At 45.5% G+C, this 22,297-nt stretch overlaps 1 protein-coding gene across 1 annotated transcript in view; it reads left to right on the top strand.

Annotated features, from left to right (window-relative positions):
* Positions 1 to 22,297, top strand: part of LOC311245349 (talin-2-like) — a 201,869-nt gene that overhangs the window by 138,110 nt on the left and 41,462 nt on the right. Inside the window, exons 30-36 of the mRNA XM_084335192.1 lie at positions 1,085 to 1,186; positions 3,159 to 3,278; positions 4,978 to 5,124; positions 7,689 to 7,855; positions 9,053 to 9,236; positions 13,278 to 13,403; positions 15,194 to 15,310. Coding sequence (XP_084191318.1) covers positions 1,085 to 1,186; positions 3,159 to 3,278; positions 4,978 to 5,124; positions 7,689 to 7,855; positions 9,053 to 9,236; positions 13,278 to 13,403; positions 15,194 to 15,310 — 963 coding nt within the window. The remainder of the gene's footprint in view (positions 1 to 1,084; positions 1,187 to 3,158; positions 3,279 to 4,977; positions 5,125 to 7,688; positions 7,856 to 9,052; positions 9,237 to 13,277; positions 13,404 to 15,193; positions 15,311 to 22,297) is intronic.

The raw sequence follows: 22,297 nt of genomic DNA, 5'->3' as shown, positions 1-22,297 counted from the left end.
GTAATATCTGCATGTCTCCCTCCGTCTCCGACGGAGTAACCAGTAACACACCCCTCCGAGGCAAATGTAGTTCTTTCCACTGCGTCGGAATACATACTGTCAGACAATCTAACAATAATTAACACATTTACAAGTTGTATTACGTTTTGCAAATGAGGAAACAGATAGAGAACATTTCAAAGCACTCAAAAATGCCAATATTTCTATTTTGACCTATTTCTGAATCGCGCAACGTTTTCGGCTTTTCTGAGGAATGTTCTCTGCCAGCACAATCCGACCTAGACTGTGCCAGGTCACATACATGTATGCTTTATAAATTATGTAAACCTTATTCTTATATATTGTATTTGGTATTACTTACTTACTTACTTACTTACTTACTTACTTACTTACTTACTTACTTACTTACTTACTTACTTACTTACTTACTTACTTACTTACTTACTTACTTACTTACTTACTTACTTACTTACTTACTTACTGTACTTACTTACTTACTTACTTACTTACTTACTTACTTACTTACTTACTTACTTACTTACTTACTTACTTACTTACTTACTTACTTAAATTTCGCAGAGTAAATTTTACTCAAACTGAGTACATTTTACTCAAACTGAGTAAAATTTTACTCAGTTTGAGTCAAATGTACTCAGTTTGAGTCAAATTTACTCTGCGAAATTTACTGTGTACTTACTTACTTACTTACTTACTTACTTACTTACTTACTTACTTACTTACTTACTTACTTACTTACTTACTTACTTACTTACTTACTTACTTACTTACTTACTTACTTACTTACTTACTTACTGGCAGCAAGCCATTGCATTCTATTTCGGAAAGCATCCGTAAAACATAGACCGTTGAGGATATTATGTTAATTTAATCTCTTTGCAAGTGCTTGAGGGCAAATCCCTCAATTTAGAAAAATGTCAACAAACGACAAACCAACGAAACCCCACGCCTGTGTTTATTAAAAAATGTTTCCACAAATCCTACCCTGGTTGTAAATAAAGTAGAGTGACGTGTATGGTGATGTGTAGACTGATGTGTAGACTGATGTGGGTTGACCTCCTCACAGCTGGACGAAGGCACGCCTCCTGAACCAGAGGGCTGCTTCGTGGACTATCAGACCACTATGGTGAAGTACTCCAAGGCCATCGCCATCAACGCACAGGAGATGGTGAGCATACAGTACAGCAGTACAACCAGGGTTGGTGGGATTACTGTAATAATCTTGTTACAAATATTTTACTGAAAGAAAAAGAAAAAGAGTTATCAGATTGAATGAAACCTTTATTGTCACTCGGGGGAATTTGCTTTGCACAATGAGCACAAGACATCAAAGAACATCAACACCATATAGTACATAGCTGACGGCACATAATATAGCATAACACATGAGCATCATAAATAATAACACATCATCTTGGGAAATCGATAAAGGAGATTAAGTGTGAGAAAGTGCTGGAATTCAGATTATGTCTTCACAGCTTGTGATGCATCTTTTAGTTTGCAACAGACTGGGTATGTGTTAACTTCTGTTAGACTATTAGTCTGCATTCTGGACATGTCATACATTATGTTACTGTAGTTAGTCCACATCCTGGTCACATTATACCGCAATACGTACTGGTGGGAATACATTTTAGAACTAATACGTACTGGTGGGAATATATTTTAGAACTAATACGTACTGGTGAATACAAACCTGAATATTCCATGCATATTTGGAGGCAAAATAATATTGACTACCCCACTGACTACAATTTTAAGCATGTAATCTGTTATCTGTCACAAATGGGATATGATTTGAAAATAATCTTTTAAATGTTTTGTATTTAAGGCAGGTCAATTAAGAACAAATTCTTATTTACAATGACGGACTGGCGAGAGGACAAAAGTGCCTCTCAAAGGGTAACAGGGAAACACATTTTTTTTTATAAATAAAATAAAATAGAAAAGAGACAGATGATACATACATCACAGAGGTAAGGGGAATAATTAAAACACACACCAAAATAAAAATAAAATTACAAGGTATGTAATTCATAAAGCAGAACAGGTAATCAGTAAAAGGCTGGGTGACAGTTGTAGGTGTGTGTGTGTGTGTGTGTGTGTGTGTGTGTGTGTGTGTGTGTGTGTGTGTGTGTGTGTGTGTGTGTGTGTGTGTGTGTGTGTGTGTGTGTGTGTGTGTGTGTGTGTGTGTGTGTGTGTGTGTGTGTGTGTGTGTGTGTGTGTGTGTGTGTGTGTGTGTGTGTGTGTGTGTGTGTAAATAAATTCTTAAAAGTAGTGAGGGGGATCAATTTGTCCATTTTCAAAGTCGTTTGCATCTCGTTCCAACTGCTGGGAGCAGCAAATTGGACGGAAGATTGACTGAAGGAAGTATTAACACAGGGAACATCTAGTGAGATATAGTGAGCAGCTCTGGTGTTATAGGGAGTAGATGACAATAATAATCTATTGAGATATGGTGAGCAGCTCTGGTGTTATAGGGAGTAGATGACAATAATAAACTAGTGAGATATGGTGAGCAGCTCTGGTGTTATAGGGAGTAGATGACACTAATAATCTAGTGAGATATGGTGAGCAGCTCTGGTGTTATATGGAGTAGATGACAATAATAATCTAGTGAGATATGGTGAGCAGCTCTGGTGTTATAGGCAGTAGATGACAATAATAATCTTCCCAACCAGACACACGGCAACACTAAATTCACATCCACCTTCGATATCCCTGTCCTTAAAATGTGAGATCCATGTCACACAATACCTTTGTCATAATGCGAGTTAATCTGCCCTGGATACCACTGAGCTTCTGTCCTCTCAGAGTACAAACCATCAGGAAGGTATTGGGTTACGCCTCCTTCTGTGTCTCGAGGCTCAGAAATCTTTAACTTTAACTCCTCCTCACCATCTACACGACTGATGTATTGATGTTTACAGTATATAGCACACACACACACACACACACACACACACACACACACACACACACACACACACACACACACACACACACACACACACACACACACACACAGAGAGCATTAAAGAATAAGGAAGGGACGGAATAAACCACTCTCCCGGTCGGAAAATCTCTGAGTGGGTGTTTGCTAATGTTTTGTATACTCTGTGTATGCCTAACCCCCCCAGATGACTAAATCAGTGACATGCCCAGAGGAGCTGGGTGGCCTGGCCTCCCAGGTGACAGTGGACTACGGACAGCTGGCCCACCAAGGACGTCTGGCAGCCGCCACAGCAGAACCGGTGGAGGTGAGAGGTCGTATTTGGATTGGGGGGGGGGGGGGGGGGGGGGGGGGATGTACTGTAAAAGACTTGCCACAGTCGCCATTGTACCTCTACCCGGTCAAGTCTGAAATGTCAACTTCTTGAAATATCAAGGTTTGGCATTTGACTCAGAAAATGTATCGAGTCAACATATAATTACTATGGGGGGGGGGGGGGGGGGGGGGGGGGGGGGTTGATAAGGCAATATATTATTTTTGCCTGACAATTATTGTAGTGAGGTGTGTTATGTTGCAGGTAGGACATTTGAGTTCCAATAGTAGAGGAAGGAATGAGACGGATATGTGGTTTGCTCTTCTTCAGTAGTGTGTCTTTTAATAGTAGATCACAGGAGCAATGCAAGTAATGCATAAGAAATATACGCAGGCCGTCAACTGAGAAAACAGACCTTAAGGCAAAATACAAAATATAAATAACAGCAATGAGAAGGTCAGCACTCGTTCTGACTCCGTCTGCACGCAGGACTGTCTGAAGATCCGACAAGGAGAAAGGAAACAACAGGTCAATATAAAGCCACATTCCTGACATTCCACAGGCATCTATTAGTGATGGCATAGTGACAGCCAGTGACAGCAACCAGTGGTGACAGTCAATCAGTGAAGTGACAGCGAACCAGAGGTGACCATCAATAAGTGCAAATACCAACCACCAGGTACTCCAGAAAGACAGTAGGGTTCCTAGTCCTAGAAACCCAGAACGTTACAGAGGTGAACTGACTGAAAACATTATCAGTCTATTAGGTAAATAACAGATGATATAGATAAAAACAGATATATATATTTTTTTGTATTGCAAATGGTAACAACATATTCCATTGCGGACATAATTAATAGTTAATAATAATTAAGTTGCTTTTTGTCTTTTTATAGGTATTTTTTTCAGTTACACAGATATCGTGATGTATCACAGATTACATTTCTTGCAATATATTGATTATTGCAGATATCGTGTATAATGATATTATTGCTATTGAGGACCAAATATCAGTATCATATCATACCGTGAGTGACTACATATAGCCCCACCTCTAATGTTTACACACACACACACACACACACACACACACACACACACACACACACACACACACACACACACACACACACACACACACACACACACACACACACACACACACACACACACAGTGGATGCTTGGCGTTATTTGATACGACGTGCCTCCTCAAGGCTGCGCTCGTCAGTGTGAGATCAAAGAGAAGGGAAAAAAACACTATTCTCTCACCTTCTCCCACGTCTCTCTGCACCCGCGCAGTCTCTGCTTCCTAAGCCCCTCCGCGCGGTACGGAGACAGCGGCGCGCAACAACGTAGCTTTTAATAACCACACGGCTCTTATCAATGTCTTGTACATAACAGGCCTGCCGGAAAGACCCTGCTGGTTTCCATAGCGACATTGTACTTACTGGAGCCTAAAAGCCTATAGTGCTCGTAATGAAGTCCCACCCACCCCTGAATCTCCGTCCAGGAAATTAAAGGTGCAGTGCGCCCAGTCAGTCCCTGAGGGTGATGGAAATGAGTTTTTCTCCCGTCAGGCTGATAAGAGGCAGTCAGTTCTGGACATGATTGCCGTCGTCTGGTGTGTGTGTACGGACGGACGGGGAGAGCGGGACGCGGTAGTAGCCGTCTTCCTTTGTCTTGCGGTTCCAGGTGGGCTTTCAGATCAAGACCCGGGTGCAGGAGCTCGGCCACGGCTGTATCTACCTGGTGCAGAAGGCAGGGGCCCTGCAGGTCAGCCCCACCGACAGCTTCTCCAAGAGGGAGCTCATCGAGTGCGCCCGCACGGTCACCGAGAAGGTAGGCTACTCCCCGAGTGTGTGTGTGGGGGGGGGGGGGCGCACGGTCACCGAGAAGGTAGGCTACTCCCCGAGTGTGTGTGTGTGTGTGGGGGGGGGGGGGGGGGGGGCGCACGGTCACCGAGAAGGTAGGCTACTCCACGAGTGTGTGGGGGGGGGGGGGGGGGGGGGTGGCGCACGGTCACCGAGAAGGTAGGCTACTCCCCGAGTGTGTGTGTGGGGGGGGGGCGCACGGTCACCGAGAAGGTAGGCTACTCCCTGAGTGTGTGTGGGGGGGGGGGGGGGCGCACGGTCACCGAGAAGGTAGGCTACTCACGAGTTTTCTCGGATTTATAATAGTCACGTTGAAAGCCACTCACGAGATTTCTCGGATTTTTTTTTTGATTTTTTTTTTTTAGCGATCTGAAATCATATTGCATCACGCGAGCCTACCCTAGCCTACCCAAGAGCCGCCGGTGATTAGATGTGGAAAAAAGCGCCCCCTATCGTCTCCCAGATGACATCAGGGATTTTGGAATGGACTCAATGAAAATGGATGGGGAAAAAAATCCTGTACTCCACATTTTCCAGTCCACTGATGCAGCCGGGGTTACCACAGTTCATTATGGATCCTCTGAGCGCCGCGGATCATGAATTCTACTGTATACACGTTAGATCTATACACTTATCGATTTTTTCGAATGGTGATCAGGAATTGGAATATACCACTTGGATACCATCTGATGTCAGGTAAGGAATCTATGTTATCAGTGTTAGGATAATCAGACTCATTTTGATGAAGATATAAGCTGTTTTGTGAAATGTCCTCTATCGGTTTCACTGTAAAATCCATGAGGAAATGAACACGCTATTATCAGCACGCAGCTCGAATGGGCGTGCGTGTACGTATAATATTGATCATCTAGCGTTTATTTGAAAACTATTCATAAATAGGCCGACAAATATCAACGTTCTGGAATATTCCAGTAAAAGACGATTATCACAGAATGGCCCAGAATGGGCTGTTTTTTACCTCAAAACGGGTGCTTTTCAAAATGCTCTCAAACGGAAATGAAGCGATAAAAAAACCAATCTGCCTTGACAGCACTGACTGGAAAATGATTCTTTGATAAGCGACGGGCAGATTAGACACATAGCCATAATTTAAAACATAGATTAGGCGATATTAACGTTAACATTAAAGTGGATGGTGGCATTCAAGCGCTAACTCTGGCGCCACCTGGTGGCACTGAAAGTGTTAACTTAAGAAGATAAAAAAAAACGTATTTGCTTATTAGCATCACGTTGTGCAACAGGATCATTTATATGCAAAGGTAATCATGCATTACTCAGTGTTTCTCTCACTTTGCTCAGTACTGTGCGACGCCTCTACAGGATTTGAGACTGGTTCAGGTGTGAATTGTTATGTACTGTAGCTCACAGCTCAATATCTTCTCTAGGGATGATACCTTATAATACACCCCTCTCTCTCCACTTCTCTATAATCCATATAATCCCTCAGTGCTGAATAGGCACGTTATAACGTTATATAATAGGAGCTGGATTTTGTATTGAGTGTTTTTTAGATGATAATAAATTTTCAGTGGAATTGCGACTCTCCAGGGTACAAGATTATTTCCATGTCAGCTATTGATATTAGCAAACAGTGCAATAAGGAAATAAGTGTGGGTCCGTCTATAATCTTTTACGGTACGTTGTTGAAGGTTTGAGAAGGTCTGTATTTCCATCCATCCATCCGTTTAGCATGTCCTCCTGAGGACCTTCACACAGAGGGCGTTAATGTGGCCCTGCTGTGACCCTGGCAGGAGCTGCTGAGAGGTTACAACCCCTCTCTCACCCTGCACATCATTTAAATAATTCATATCAGACGTATGCGTATGAATATTGGAAAAGCTAAAATGTTGTCTCGCACAGCTTTGTTTGCGGGGGGGGGCGGGCAGACGGAAGTCTTAGAGGGAGCTTGTTAGATGCCAAGTCAGACCCGATGGCTTAATGCGTTTGTACGGCAGACTCCGGGCTAATGCATGGTTAGGCTGTTACCGCCAGCTTCCTGTCTTACAGCCCAGCTTGTTCAGATTGCTCACAATCTGTTATTACGGAGATTCACTTCCTCCGTCCTGCTGCTAGCATGAATGCCAAGGGCTAGTTTAGTGAAGATCTAATGGACATGCTTTCCGGGGAAGAATAGATTATCACCACGTGTCTGGTGGATGTAGAGAGACTGTGTTTTCACAGGTCGTCCTTTGTCACCGTCGCTTTGACCCGTTGACGCGTCTCACGTCGCGTGCGCTACACCCGCTCTACACGCAGGAGCGACAGTGGCTCGGGAGGTAGAGCAGTTGTCTGGTAATCCGGAGGTTCCCTATTCAATTCCTTCTGGGCTTCCGGGCAGCGTGTGGAAGTGTCCTTGACACTTAACCTCTAACTGCTCCCGATGAGCGGGACCTTGGCACCTTGCATGGCTGCCTCTACCGTCGGTGTGTGAATGCGTGAGCGAATGGGTAAAATGTGAGGAACAAATTGTAAAGCTATATAAATGTGCCATTTACCATCTACCCGTCCCAGGTGTCCATGGTGCTGTCGGCGCTGCAGGCGGGGAACAAAGGCACCCAGGCCTGCATCACCGCCGCCTGCGCCGTGTCGGGCATCATCGCCGACCTGGACACCACCATCATGTTCGCCTCGGCGGGAACGCTCCACCCTGAGAACGACGAGTCCTTCGCCGACCACAGGTGAGACGATATACGCCGCGCTGCGTCTGACCAGCGAGTCCAGAGAGGCGCAGCTTCACATTGAAGCGGAACATCAAGAGGCATTTGACAGGGGCGGCCGGGTGGCGCAGCGGTCTAAGCGTCTGCCCACCACCACAGAGACAGTGGGATCTAATCCAGCTGTGGTGCTTCCCGGGTTGGCCGACCGTCCATACTAACACAATTGGCAGTGTTAGAGGGTGGGAAAACCCGGCGAGGGTGGGTCCTGTTCGTTGTAAAACAGCGACTCCTACAGATCGGTCGGGGCGCCTGCACAGCGAGGTCGGATCCTGGGGGAGGTAGTGTCCTCCACACGTTACAATCCCCCAGTGAGAGTCCGCGCTGCCAGGTGAAAAGAAGTGGGGATTGGCTACACATGTGTCGGAGGAAGCATGTGATAGTCTCCGCCCTCCCAGACCGACGGTAGGGGGCAGAGCATGCAACGACCAGGTAGGGGATTGGGAATTGGCATAACGAATAACATCGGGATGGGAGAAAAATGGAAAAAGAAAGGGGGAAAAAGAGAAAGTAAATTTTTTTTTTTTTTAAAGAGGCATTTGACTAATGACACGTAATAATGGCCTTATTAAAGGGGTAGTTCACATTTTTAAGGAGCCATTTCGTCACTCACTGGGACTCGGAGTCCTTTCAGTCAAGCACGAAAAGCACTCGCACCATTGTTTTGGTTTTTGAGATCTTCATCTTCAGCAAATATGACTGTTTCTATTAGAAAATGTGGTGTGAAGCACATCATACATCATACAGCATACATCAACTCACCCATGTCACACATTTACTTGTGGAGATAATGGAAGCAAGCATGTTAGCGTGTGTTAGCGTCATGCTAAGCACGCTAGTGGAAGTCAATGGGGGTGGCGGGGGCTAAGCAGCATTCACGCTTCATGTCCCCCGTTGCCTGCTTAGCATGATGCTAATACATGGTGACATTTCCTGCTTATTACCACATCTCACTTAACAGAACGCTGACCTTCGATGGACCGAAAGGGACTGTAGTATAGTTTGTTACTAATAGGCTAGGCTTCTTAAAAACATGGGCTATCCTTTTAAAAGCAGTCTTCCGAGGAGCAACAGTACTAATTGTGATTGGAGGATCAGGAAAAGAGGGTGGGGCTTGAGCTAGGTCAATTTGTGACTGATGGTGACATGTCCCGCCGGCAGGGAGAGCATCCTGAAGACGGCCAAGGCGCTGGTGGAGGACACCAAGCTGCTGGTGGCCGGGGCGGCGTCCAGCCAGGAGAGGCTGGCCCAGGCCGCCCAGTCCTCAGCCAAGACCATCACCCAGCTCACAGAGGTGGTCAAACTGGGGGCCACCAGCATGGGGTCAGAGAACCCTGAGACACAGGTGACAATAAATCAAAAACACTGAAAATATGAATTTTGTTTACACACATTTTATATCCACATTTACATTTATGTTTGTAACAAAAGATAATGTATATATATATATTTTATTTTTATAAAAAAAATGTAAAGCCAAATGCATATTTTTTCTATTTCTTATTATAAATTAGTATTATTCTTATCTGGAATCATTCTCTATCATTCTGAACACCTACTGTATTAGATTACTGGGTTAGATTCCCTTTGTAATTTGCCTGTATCTCATCCCTCCCCTGTGTGAGGGGCCTGTGTCTCATCTACTTGGGCTCAAGCCCTGAATGTTTTCTGAAAAGCCCTGAATCTATTTTTCTTTTAATAAAAAATAAATAAAATATTATATATATATATATATATATTTTTTTTGGAAAAAAATTTTTTGGGACAATTAAAAAATAACGGAACTGAACTGAACTGAAAATGAGCAGACATATAAAATCACAGTTTTTCACATTAGGATCTAACATCCCAAAAGGCCACCTTGTTTATGGTTATTGGGTTTTAGTATATACAATTACAAATGTGGAGTTTGCTTCTGAGACAGTTTTACACCGTTTGCTTAGTATGATGCATGTACAGTTACTCATGGTTACATTGCATCATCTACTGAGATTGGTTTCATCTCCACCTCCACTAGTAATGATACTAGCTCTGATTGAAGTTATTTTGTTCTCAAAGAACAGAGCAAATTCCTCACATTTAGCTGTTGGGGAGGGTGGGGGGCAGAGACAGTGTATCAGCTGATCGATAGTGGAGAAAAGGAAGAGAGGATCTGTCCGCTGATTAAGGGGAGGTTTCACAAACAATTCAGCACTGAAATATATGTTTTGTGGGTGGTTTATTTTGGGTTGTTCGTATATTATTATATATATTGTATCGTTTTTCTTTGTTTTATTGGTTTTATGAGTTTGGGATGTGGGATGGGGCGAGAAATCCTACCTGTCTGTTGTCTTTCTGAGTGTAGATAATTATAGTGTGGCCCTCATACTGAACAGGGGCGGGGCTAGGAGGTGGCTACTTGGGCTCAAGCCCGGAATGTTTTCTGAAAAGCACGAATCTATTTAAAAAAAATATATATATAAAAAAAATATATATATATATATATATATATATAGGGCGGCTACGTGGTGCAGTGGGCAAGGTGCTCACCACGAATACTGGAGGCTGGGCTCAAACAGATCATCTCCCTGTTCGAGCCCAGCTCTCCACATTGCTTTCAGTTTAGCTGGTCGTCCGCACTAATACACATTGGCAGTATTAGGGGGAGGGAAAACTGATGGGTGGGGATCGGGCGTTGTGGACAACGACTCCTACAGGTCGGTTGGTGCGCCTGCGCAGTAGAATCAGGTTGCGACGGGGGCGGGGCCCCTCCAAAGCGCAGACCCCTGACGCTGAAAGATCGAGCCGCGCAGGTGGAAAGATGCGACGGCTGCTACCTCGAGTATCGGAGGGGACTCGTGCTATGTATGATTTAGTCCACATTGCAGCCGGCTTGTGGGAGGCAAGAAACAGCGTTCAAAGACAGGGGAGGGTTGAATTGGATAATACGAAAATTGGGATGGGAGAAAAAATTGAAAATGGGAGAAAAAGTGGATAAAAATAAATATATATATATATATATATATATATTTTTTTTATTTTTTTTTGTGACAATTAATCATTGTTACATGAAAATATGTTTGCACCAGATTTAGCAGAAGCTAATTTCCATCTGTAGTCTATCCAGCTGCTAACTGTATTTGAGTGAGTTAAGTCTTGGTGTTATGGTAGACTCAGACCTAAGCTTTAAATCACAATCAACAAGTTGACAAAAACATAATTCTTCCACCTTAGAAACATAGCTAAAGTACGTCCATTTTTTTTTTGTATTTTATTTTTGTATTATTTTTTAAACAAACATATAAACAAACATGACAACACACAATAAGATATACAAGCATTAATTGTCAGGGCACATCCAATGAGATCACATTTTAGTTAGTTGTCTTATATAAGATATACCCCTAATACCTGTTATCTAAAAAAACCTACATACATATGCTCAGCTCGAACCCCCCCCTCCCGGACCCCACCTTGAGAAGTACCTCCACTATCCCTCGCACCTAACCAGACACTACCATTATAAGCTAGCTTTTATTCTCTCCACCACTTCTAACCACATTGACATTTTGGATTCATTGAGACCCAGAATTCTTGCTGTAGATATTTCATGGTAAATTACATCGAGATATGTAAGAAACCAAACTTTACGGCAAATTTTTTCCGGTTGAAACCAGCGTGATGCGATCAGCTTCTTGGCTACTGTGATACCCGATAAAACCAATCTCTTTAGCTGTGGATTCACTGCAAACTCAAAAACATCATTCAATAGTAATACCGAGGGGTGTACAGGTATATTCCAAGATACGAGTTTTGATATTTGTTGGGTCACATCTTTCCAGAATGCCTTAACTGGTGAGCAGTCCCAATACATGTGCATAAATGTCCCTTCGTCCCCATTTGTACATTGGGTGCATTTGGAATCTTGTTTAAGCCCCATTCGGCACAGTCTTATAGGAGTCAAGTATGTCCTGTGAATATAGTTAAGATTGATTTGTTGATGATCCGGGTTCCTTGATGTAAGTTCTTCCACCTTAGAAACATAGCTAAAGTACGGCCATTTATAAATCAAAAGGACGCTGAAAACCAGATCCATGCCTTTATCTCAAGCCGACTCGACTACTGTAATGCACTCCTTACCGGCCTCCCGAAAAAATACGATGATAACTATTTTATTGCAATGCACTATTGCATTATTTTATTCTATTTTACTAACTATTGCACTGCACTATTTTACTTTGTATCAGTGATAATCAAACCGTAAACAAAGACGCATATTAACACTTTCAGCGCCAGGTGGCGCTGTTTACTGTTACTGTTGAAAGGCTAGCGCCTTTTAACATGGGGATACATGGCTGTGTTTGCAGGCCTAAAGCTATATTATATATTATAGCTATGGATCTAATAATATAGTCGATTGTCATTGAGTTTCTTCCGGTCAAGATGCAAAAAACAAATAATTTTTCCATCCATACATTTCCGTTTTATACCGTCGTGAATATGAGTGTAGTTTCAGGGTGGTCTGGTGTCATTTCCAAAATGACAGACACCAAGCCACATCGTTTCAAATGGAGTGCAATAGCGGACTTTTGAGATCTCAGACCCATCCCCAGTGATAACACAGGCTGCCGGCATGTCTTTATGAATGGAAATATCGAATAAAAGAAACAATGATGAAAACCCGACTATACTCTGGTTTTCGGGGGTCCTGGTGCTCAATGTTCGGCGAGTTAACCCTAGATCTTAGATCCTAATATGAAAAACTATGTGATTTAATGTTCTATGTCTTACCTTGACTTTGTCTATTTTACTGCTATCTATTTTATGCTTTATGTCTGCACTTTATGCATTGCTCTTGATCTGCCAATGTTGTGCTCATTTTATGCCTGTCTTTTTGTACTGCTGTGAAGCACTTTGAGCTGCAATTCTTGTATGAAAGGTGCTATACAAACAGTGTATTATTATTATTATTATTATTATTATTATTATTATTATTATTATTATTATTATTATTATTATTATTATTATTATTATTATTATTATTATTATTATAAATTATTATAGTTTGCTTCATTAATTAAAGGGTGTGAATTTAAGTGTTCTCTAGTGCCTTTTGTCCGCTTTAAGGTGGTGGTATAAGTTAAAGGTTGTGGTGTCGAAGTAAAAAAAATCCCCGGATCTTCTACAATCCTAAATCCGCCCCTGGTGAGGAGCCTGTATCTCATCCCTCCCCTGTGTGAGGAGTACAGTATCGTGGCTCCGGGTGGAGCCGATAAGCTCTGCAGCTCTGGTCGCTGCTGCTAGTAAACCCGTATTGTGGGCGCGGTGCTGTATTGATTCTAGCTCCGTCTCCTCAGGTGGTTCTGATCAACGCGGTGCTGTATTGATTCTAGCTCCGTCTCCTCAGGTGGTTCTGATCAACGCCGTGCGGGACGTGGCCAAGGCTCTCGCGGAGCTCATAGGGGCCACCAAGTGTGCGGCAGGCAAGCCGGCGGACGACCCGTCCATGTACCAGCTGAAGAGCGCTGCCAAGGTAACGGAATCGTCCCGCTTAGTTCACTACGACGATACAAAGTAGACAAGTAAGCAAACTTTATCTCGGGCCCTTCAAGGTAGGCTTCCGCGTTGACTCTGAGGAAGACACTTGTCAAAATGTCAGTCAAACATAACATAACGTTGCCGTCATGTGAGGGGGGGGGGGGGCACTCACCCTCATTGAAAACAACATTGAAATGTCTGATCAGGGTGACATTTGAAATGCGTTGTCCCTTTGTGATATCCTACTGGTGGTATCAATATGTACCATCTTTTGATTGTTGATGAGCCAAACCATATTCCAAGTCCTTTTTTTTTCTTTTTTTTTAGTGTTGAGCCTTTGCAGAGGTCTGCACTCTACTGAATACATTCTTCTAGTTTCAGTTGTAGATTGTAAAATAGGTTGATAAACAGCATGTCTAAGCCTTGTCTTCTCATTTACCACACAGCCGTTGAAACAGCGAGGGGCAGGTTTCTTCCCCCCGGACAGACAGATGTATGAACATTAACAGCCTGCCAACCCACGCACACCCACACAGACATAACTATGCGCACACAACACGCACAAACAATGCAAGACATCTACATGCACGCATTGCGACAAGGCTAGGCCTACACACACACACTGCACTTTGTACACACTACTTATACACTGTGACTGATCACTGTATTACAATTCAATTTTGAACACACGATATACTGTAACTATATACTGTACTGTAATGATAGACTATTTTAGCCCACTGTATCATAACTTAGGGCTACATTATTGTTGTGCCCAGTTATTCTATGCCATTTATATTTCTATCCTATATTATTCATCTTTATTCTACTTTTATTAAATTTGTATTTAATTGTATTTATTTAGTTTATCCTATCCTATTGTCGTTGCTGCTTTTGATTCTGAATAGCTTAACAATGTAAATCCCCATTAATTTGGACAAGCCAACCTGCCTCAAGGTGTCTATCTATCTATCTATCTATCTATCTATCTATCTATCTATCTATCTATATATCTATCTATCTATCTATCTATCTATCTATCTATCTATCTATCTATCTATCTATCTATCTATCTATCTATCTATCTATCTATCTATCTATCTATCTATCTATCTATCTATCTATCTATCTATCTATCTATCTATCTATCTATCTATCTATCTATCTATCTATCTATCTCTCTCTCTCTCTCTCTCTCTCTCTCTCTCTCTCTCTCTCTTATCTATCCGACCACTGTTTGTAATTCAAACTGTTGTGGGGCCTCTTTTACACTCTCATTTTAATGGAATGAGGGCCACCCATGGACCTGGCTCCAGTGTTGACAGATTGTTCCCATTCCTTCTCCATATGGTGACCTCCAGATACGACCCCGCGCAAACTCCTGGTGCTCGAGTTGCTCAAAATGCTCAGCCATCCATGACACAATGTACCCGTTGCAAAATGTCACAGGTTCATATTTAAACAAGTGTGATATTGTTCTTATTGTCACTGTTTTGTTTCCTGCCTCTCATTCTACACGAGTGCAGGCAGTGCGAGACCCGCCTCTTTGAATGTTTAAACACATCCTTCATTCCTCTCTTCCTCTGAGAAATCACTGATCCAGTGTAATTTGATTGAACACGGTAATGCATTGAATAACCATCTCGGAGACAATGTAATCATTAGTCATTCTAATAGAATCCAAAATGGGAGGAAGAAAACAGGTCTCCTGAGATGCTAACCGGGGGGAGACTGCGCCACCTTCTGGTTTTGACCGTGAGTGTCACTCGTTCCTTTGTTTGACAGGTCATGGTCACCAACGTGACGTCTCTGCTGAAGACGGTGAAGGCGGTGGAGGACGAAGCCACTCGCGGGACGAGGGCGCTGGAGGCCACCATCGAGTGCATCAAACAGGAGCTGACGGTGAGAGCAGCTGTCCTCTTCTCCCTGTCCTCCTCTTCTCTTCTCTCTGTCCTCCTATTCCTCTTATCCCTGTCCTCCTAGTCCTCTTATCTTCTCTCTGTCCTCCTAGTCCTCTTATATCTGTCCTCCTAGTCCTCTTATATCTGTCCTCCTAGTCCTCTTATATCTGTCCTCCTAGTCATCTTCTCCCTGTCCTCCTAGTCCTCTTCTCTCTGTCCTCCTAGTCCTCTTATCTTCTCTCTGTCCTCCTAGTCCTCTTATATCTGTCATCCTAGTCCTCTTATATCTGTCCTCCTAGTCATCTTCTCCATGTCCTCCTAGTCCTCTTCTCTCTGTCCTCCTAGTCCTCTTATATCTGTCCTCCTAGTCATCTTCTCCCTGTCCTCCTAGTCCTCTTCTCCCTGTCCTCCTAGTCCTCTTCTCTCTGTCCTCCTAGTCCTCTTATCTTCTCCATGTCCTCCTAGTCCTCTGCTATCTGTCCTCCTAGTCCTCTTCTCTATGTCCTCCTAGTCCTCTTATCTTCTCCCTGTCCTCCTAGTCCTCTTCTCTCTGTCCTCCTAGTCCTCTTCTCTCTGTCCTCCTAGTCCTCTTATCTATGTCCTCCTAGTCATCTGCTCTCTGTCCTCCTAGTCCTCTTCTCTCTGTCCTCCTAGTCCTCTTCTCCCTGTCCTCCTAGTCCTCTTCTCCCTGTCCTCCTAGTCATCTTCTCTCTGTCATCCTAGTCCTCTTCTCTCTGTCCTCCTAGTCCTCTTCTCTCTGTCCTCCTAGTCATCTTATCTTATCTCTGTCCTCCTAGTCTTCTTATCTTATCCCTGTCCTCCTAGTCCTATTATCTCTGTCCTCCTAGTCCTCTTCTCTCTGTCCTCCTAGTCCTCTTATCTCTGTCCTCCTAGTCCTCTTCTCTCTGTCCTCCTAGTCCTCTTCTCCCTGTCCTCCTAGTCCTCTTCTCCCTGTCCTCCTAGTCCTCTTCTCTCTGTCCTCCTAGTCCTCTTATCTTCTCCCTGTCCTCCTAGTCCTCTTATATCTGTCCTCCTAGTCCTCTTATATCTGTCCTCCTAGTCCTCTTCTCTCTGTCCTCCTTGACCTCTTATCTTATCTCTGTCCTCCTAGTCCTCTTCTCTCTGTCCTCCTAGTCCTCTTCTCTCTGTCCTCCTAGTCCTCTTCTATCTGTCCTCCTAGTCCTCTTATCTCTGCTCTCTGTCCTCCTAGTCCTCTGCTCTCTGTCCTCCTAGTCCTCTTCTCTCTGTCCTCCTAGTCATCTTCTCTCTGTCCTCCTAGTACTCTTCTCTCTGTCCTCCTAGTCCTCTGCTCTCTGTCCTCCTAGTCCTCTTCTCTCTGTCCTCCTAGTCCTCTTCTCTCTGTCCTCCTAGTCCTCTTCTCTCTGTCCTCCTAGTCCTCTTCTCTCTGTCCTCCTAGTCCTCTTCTCTATGTCCTCCTAGTCCTCTTATCTCTGTCCTAGTCCTCTTCTCTCTGTCCTCCTAGTCCTCTTCTCTCTGTCCTCCTAGTCATCTTATCTTCTCCCTGTCCTCCTAGTCCTCTTATATCTGTCCTCCTAGTCCTCTTCTCCCTGTCCTCCTAGTCCTCTTCTCTCTGTCATCCTAGTCATCTTATCTCTGCTCTCTGTCCTCCTAGTCCTCTGCTCTCTGTCCTCCTAGTCCTCTTATCTCTGTCCTCCTAGTCCTCTTCTCTCTGTCCTCCTAGTCCTCTTCTCTCTGTCCTCCTAGTCCTCTTATCTTCTCCTTGTCCTCCTAGTCCTCTTCTCTCTGTCCTCCTAGTCCTCTTCTCTCTGTCCTCCTAGTCCTCTGCTCTCTGTCCTCCTAGTCATCTTCTCTCTGTCCTCCTAGTCCTCTTCTCTGTCCTCCTAGTCCTCTGCTCTCTGTCCTCCTAGTCCTCTGCTCTCTGTCCTCCTAGTCCTCTTCTCTCTGTCATCCTAGTCATCTTCTCCCTGTCCTCCTAGTCCTCTTCTCTCTGTCCTCCTAGTCCTCTTCTCCCTGTCCTCCTAGTCCTCTTCTCTGTCCTCCTAGTCCTCTTCTCTCTGTCATCCTAGTCCTCTTCTCTCTGTCCTCCTAGTCCTCTGCTCTCTGTCCTCCTCGTCCTCTTCTCTCTGTCCTCCTAGTCCTCTGCTCTCTGTCCTCCTAGTCCTCTTCTCTCTGTCCTCCTAGTCCTCTTCTCCCTGTCATCCTAGTCCTCTTCTCTCTGTCCTCCTAGTCCTCTTCTCTCTGTCCTCCTAGTCCTCTGCTCTCTGTCCTCCTAATCATCTTCTCTCTGTCCTCCTAGTCCTCTGCTCTCTGTCCTCCTAGTCATCTTCTCTCTGTCCTCCTAGTCCTCTTCTCTCTGTCCTCCTAGTCCTCTTCTCTCTGTCCTCCTAGTCCTCTGCTCTCTGTCCTACTAGTCATCTTCTCTCTGTCCTCCTAGTCCTCTTCTCTGTCCTCTTAGTCCTCTGCTCTCTGTCCTCCTAGTCCTCTGCTCTCTGTCCTCCTAGTCCTCTTCTCTCTGTCATCCTAGTCATCTTCTCCCTGTCCTCCTAGTCCTCTTCTCTCTGTCCTCCTAGTCCTCTTCTCCCTGTCATCCTAGTCCTCTTCTCTCTGTCCTCCTAGTCCTCTTCTCTCTGTCATCCTAGTCCTCTTCTCTCTGTACTCCTAGTCCTCTGCTCTCTGTCCTCCTCGTCCTCTTCTCTCTGTCCTCCTAGTCCTCTGCTCTCTGTCCTCCTAGTCCTCTTCTCTCTGTCCTCCTAGTCCTCTTCTCTCTGTCCTCCTAGTCCTCTGCTCTCTGTCCTCCTAGTCATCTTCTCTCTGTCCTCCTAGTCCTCTTCTCTGTCCTCCTAGTCCTCTGCTCTCTGTCCTCCTAGTCCTCTGCTCTCTGTCCTCCTAGTCCTCTTCTCTCTGTCATCCTAGTCATCTTCTCCCTGTCCTCCTAGTCCTCTTCTCTCTGTCCTCCTAGTCCTCTTCTCCCTGTCCTCCTAGTCCTCTTCTCTCTGTCCTCCTAGTCCTCTTCTCTCTGTCATCCTAGTCCTCTTCTCTCTGTACTCCTAGTCCTCTGCTCTCTGTCCTCCTCGTCCTCTTCTCTCTGTCCTCCTAGTCCTCTGCTCTCTGTCCTCCTAGTCCTCTTCTCTCTGTCCTCCTAGTCCTCTTCTCCCTGTCATCCTAGTCCTCTTCTCTGTCCTGCTAGTCCTCTGCTCTATGTCCTCCTAGTCCTCTGCTCTCTGTCCTCCTAGTCATCTTCTCCCTGTCCTCCTAGTCCTCTTCTCTCTGTCCTCCTAGTCCTCTTCTCCCTGTCCTCCTAGTCCTCTGCTCTCTGTCCTAGTCCTATTCTATGTCCTCCTAGTCCTCTTCTCTCTGTCCTCCTAGTCCTCTTATATATGTCCTCCTAGTCCTCTTCTCTCTGTCCTCCTAGTCCTCTTATCTCTGTCCTCCTAGTCCTCTTCTCTCTGTCCTCCTAGTCCTCTTCTCCCTGTCCTCCTAGTCCTCTTCTCCCTGTCCTCCTAATCCTCTTCTCTCTGTCCTCCTAGTCCTCTTATCTTCTCCCTGTCCTCCTAGTCCTCTTATATCTGTCCTCCTAGTCCTCTTATATCTGTCCTCCTAGTCCTCTTCTCTCTGTCCTCCTTGTCCTCTTATCTTATCTCTGTCCTCCTAGTCCTCTTCTCTCTGTCCTCCTAGTCCTCTTCTCTCTGTCCTCCTAGTCCTCTTCTATCTGTCCTCCTAGTCCTCTTCTCTCTGCTCTCTGTCCTCCTAGTCCTCTGCTCTCTGTCCTCCTAGTCCTCTTCTCTCTGTCCTCCTAGTCCTCTTCTCTCTGTCCTCCTAGTCCTCTTCTCTCTGTCCTCCTAGTCCTCTGCTCTCTGTCCTCCTAGTCCTCTTCTCTCTGTCCTCCTAGTCCTCTTCTCCCTGTCCTCCTAGTCCTCTTCTCTCTGTCCTCCTAGTCCTCTTCTCTCTGTCCTCCTAGTCCTCTTCTCTCTGTCCTCCTAGTCCTCTTCTCTCTGTCCTCCTAGTCCTCTTCTCTATGTCCTCCTAGTCCTCTTCTCTCTGTCCTCCTAGTCCTCTTCTCTCTGTCCTCCTAGTCCTCTTCTCTCTGTCCTCCTAGTCCTCTTCTCTCTGTCCTCCTAGTCCTCTTCTCTCTGTCCTCCTAGTCATCTTATCTTCTCCCTGTCCTCCTAGTCCTCTTATATCTGTCATCCTAGTCCTCTTCTCCCTGTCCTCCTAGTCCTCTTCTCTCTGCTCTCTGTCCTCCTAGTCCTCTGCTCTCTGTCATCCTAGTCATCTTCTCTCTGTCCTCCTAGTCCTCTTCTCTCTGTCCTCCTAGTCCTCTTATCTTCTCCTTGTCCTCCTAGTCATCTGCTCTCTGTCCTCCTAGTCCTCTTCTCTCTGTCCTCCTAGTCCTCTGCTCTCTGTCCTCCTAGTCCTCTTCTCTCTGTCCTCCTAGTCATCTTCTCCCTGTCCTCCTAGTCCTCTTCTCTCTGTCCTCCTAGTCCTCTTCTCTCTGTCCTCCTAGTCCTTTTCTCTCTGTCCTCCTAGTCCTCTTCTCTCTGTCCTCCTAGTCCTCTTCTCTCTGTCCTCCTAGTCCTCTTCTCTATGTCCTCCTAGTCCTCTTCTCTCTGTCCTCCTATTCCTCTTCTCTCTGTCCTCCTAGTCCTCTTCTCTCTGTCCTCCTAGTCCTCTTCTCTCTGTCCTCCTAGTCCTCTTCTCTCTGTCCTCCTAGTCCTCTTCTCTCTGTCCTCCTAGTCCTCTTCTCTCTGTCCTCCTAGTAATCTTATCTTCTCCCTGTCCTCCTAGTCCTCTTATATCTGTCCTCCTAGTCCTCTTCTCCCTGTCCTCCTAGTCCTCTTCTCTCTGCTCTCTGTCCTCCTAGTCCTCTGCTCTCTGTCCTCCTAGTCATCTTCTCTCTGTCCTCCTAGTCCTCTTCTCTCTGTCCTCCTAGTCCTCTTCTCTCTGTCCTCCTAGTCCTCTTATCTTCTCCTTGTCCTCCTAGTCCTCTTCTCTCTGTCCTCCTAGTCCTCTTCTCTCTGTCCTCCTAGTCCTCTGCTCTCTGTCCTCCTAGTCATCTTCTCTCTGTCCTCCTAGTCCTCTTCTCTGTCCTCCTAGTCCTCTGCTCTCTGTCCTCCTAGTCCTCTGCTCTGTCCTCCTAGTCCTCTTCTCTCTGTCATCCTAGTCATCTTCTCCCTGTCCTCCTAGTCCTCTTCTCTCTGTCCTCCTAGTCCTCTTCTCCCTGTCCTCCTAGTCCTTTTCTCTCTGTCCTCCTAGTCCTCTTCTCTCTGTCATCCTAGTCCTCTTCTCTCTGTCCTCCTAGTCCTCTGCTCTCTGTCCTCCTAGTCCTCTTCTCTCTGTCCTCCTAGTCCTCTGCTCTCTGTCCTCCTAGTCCTCTTCTCTCTGTCCTCCTAGTCCTCTTCTCCCTGTCATCCTAGTCCTCTTCTCTGTCCTGCTAGTCCTCTGCTCTATGTCCTCCTAGTCCTCTGCTCTCTGTCCTCCTAGTCCTCTGCTCTCTGTCCTCCTAGTCCTCTTCTCTCTGTCCTCCTAGTCCTCTGCTCTGTCCTCCTAGTCCTCTTCTCCCTGTCCTCCTAGTCCTCTTCTCTCTGCTCTCTGTCCTCCTAGTCCTCTTCTCTCTGTCCTCCTAGTCATCTTCTCCCTGTCCTCCTAGTCCTCTTGTCTCTGTCCTCCTAGTCCTCTTCTCCCTGTCCTCCTAGTCCTCTTCTCTCTGTCCTCCTAGTCCTCTTCTCTCTGTCATCCTAGTCCTCTTCTCTCTGTCCTCCTAGTCCTCTTCTCCCTGTCCTCCTAGTCCTCTGCTCTCTGTCCTCCTAGTCATCTTCTCCCTGTCCTCCTAGTCCTCTTCTCTCTGTCCTCCTAGTCCTCTTCTCCCTGTCCTCCTAGTCATCTGCTCTCTGTCCTCCTAGTCCTCTTCTCTGTCCTCCTAGTCCTCTTCTCTCTGTCCTCCTAGTCCTCTTCTCCCTGTCCTCCTAGTCCTCTTCTCTCTGTCCTCCTAGTCCTCTTCTCTGTCCTCCTAGTCCTCTTCTCTCTGTCCTCCTAGTCCTCTTCTCCCTGTCCTCCTAGTCCTCTTCTCTCTGTCCTCCTAGTCCTCTTCTCTCTGTCCTCCTATTCCTCTTCTCCCTGTCATCCTAGTCCTCTTATCTTCTCTCTGTCCTCCTAGTCCTCTTATCTTCTCTCTGTCCTCCTAGTCCTCTTCTCTTCTCTCTGTCCTCCTAGTCATCTTCTCTCTGTCCTCCTAGTCCTCTTATCTTCTATCTGTCCTCTCTGTCCTCTTCTCTCTGTCCTCCTAGTCCTCTTCTCTCTGTCCTCCTAGTCCTCTTATCTTCTATCTGTCCTCTCTGTCCTCTTCTCTCTGTCCTCCTAGTCCTCTTCTCTCTGTCCTCCTAGTCCTCTTCTCTCTGTCCTCCTAGTCCTCTTCTCTCTGTCCTCCTAGTCCTCTTCTCTCTGTCCTCCTAGTCCTCTTCTCTCTGTCCTCCTAGTAATCTTATCTTCTCCCTGTCCTCCTAGTCCTCTTATATCTGTCCTCCTAGTCCTCTTCTCCCTGTCCTCCTAGTCCTCTTCTCTCTGCTCTCTGTCCTCCTAGTCCTCTGCTCTCTGTCCTCCTAGTCATCTTCTCTCTGTCCTCCTAGTCCTCTTCTCTCTGTCCTCCTAGTCCTCTTCTCTCTGTCCTCCTAGTCCTCTTATCTTCTCCTTGTCCTCCTAGTCCTCTTCTCTCTGTCCTCCTAGTCCTCTTCTCTCTGTCCTCCTAGTCCTCTGCTCTCTGTCCTCCTAGTCATCTTCTCTCTGTCCTCCTAGTCCTCTTCTCTGTCCTCCTAGTCCTCTGCTCTCTGTCCTCCTAGTCCTCTTCTCCCTGTCCTCCTAGTCCTCTTCTCTCTGTCCTCCTAGTCCTCTTCTCCCTGTCCTCCTAGTCCTTTTCTCTCTGTCCTCCTAGTCCTCTTCTCTCTGTCATCCTAGTCCTCTTCTCTCTGTCCTCCTAGTCCTCTGCTCTCTGTCCTCCTAGTCCTCTTCTCTC

The sequence above is a fragment of the Notolepis coatsorum genome (assembly GCF_963971535.1).
Source record: "Notolepis coatsorum genome assembly, chromosome: 18".
Taxonomy (NCBI): Eukaryota; Metazoa; Chordata; class Actinopteri; order Aulopiformes; family Paralepididae; genus Notolepis; species Notolepis coatsorum.
This window is presented reverse-complemented; position numbering and strand designations above follow the sequence as displayed.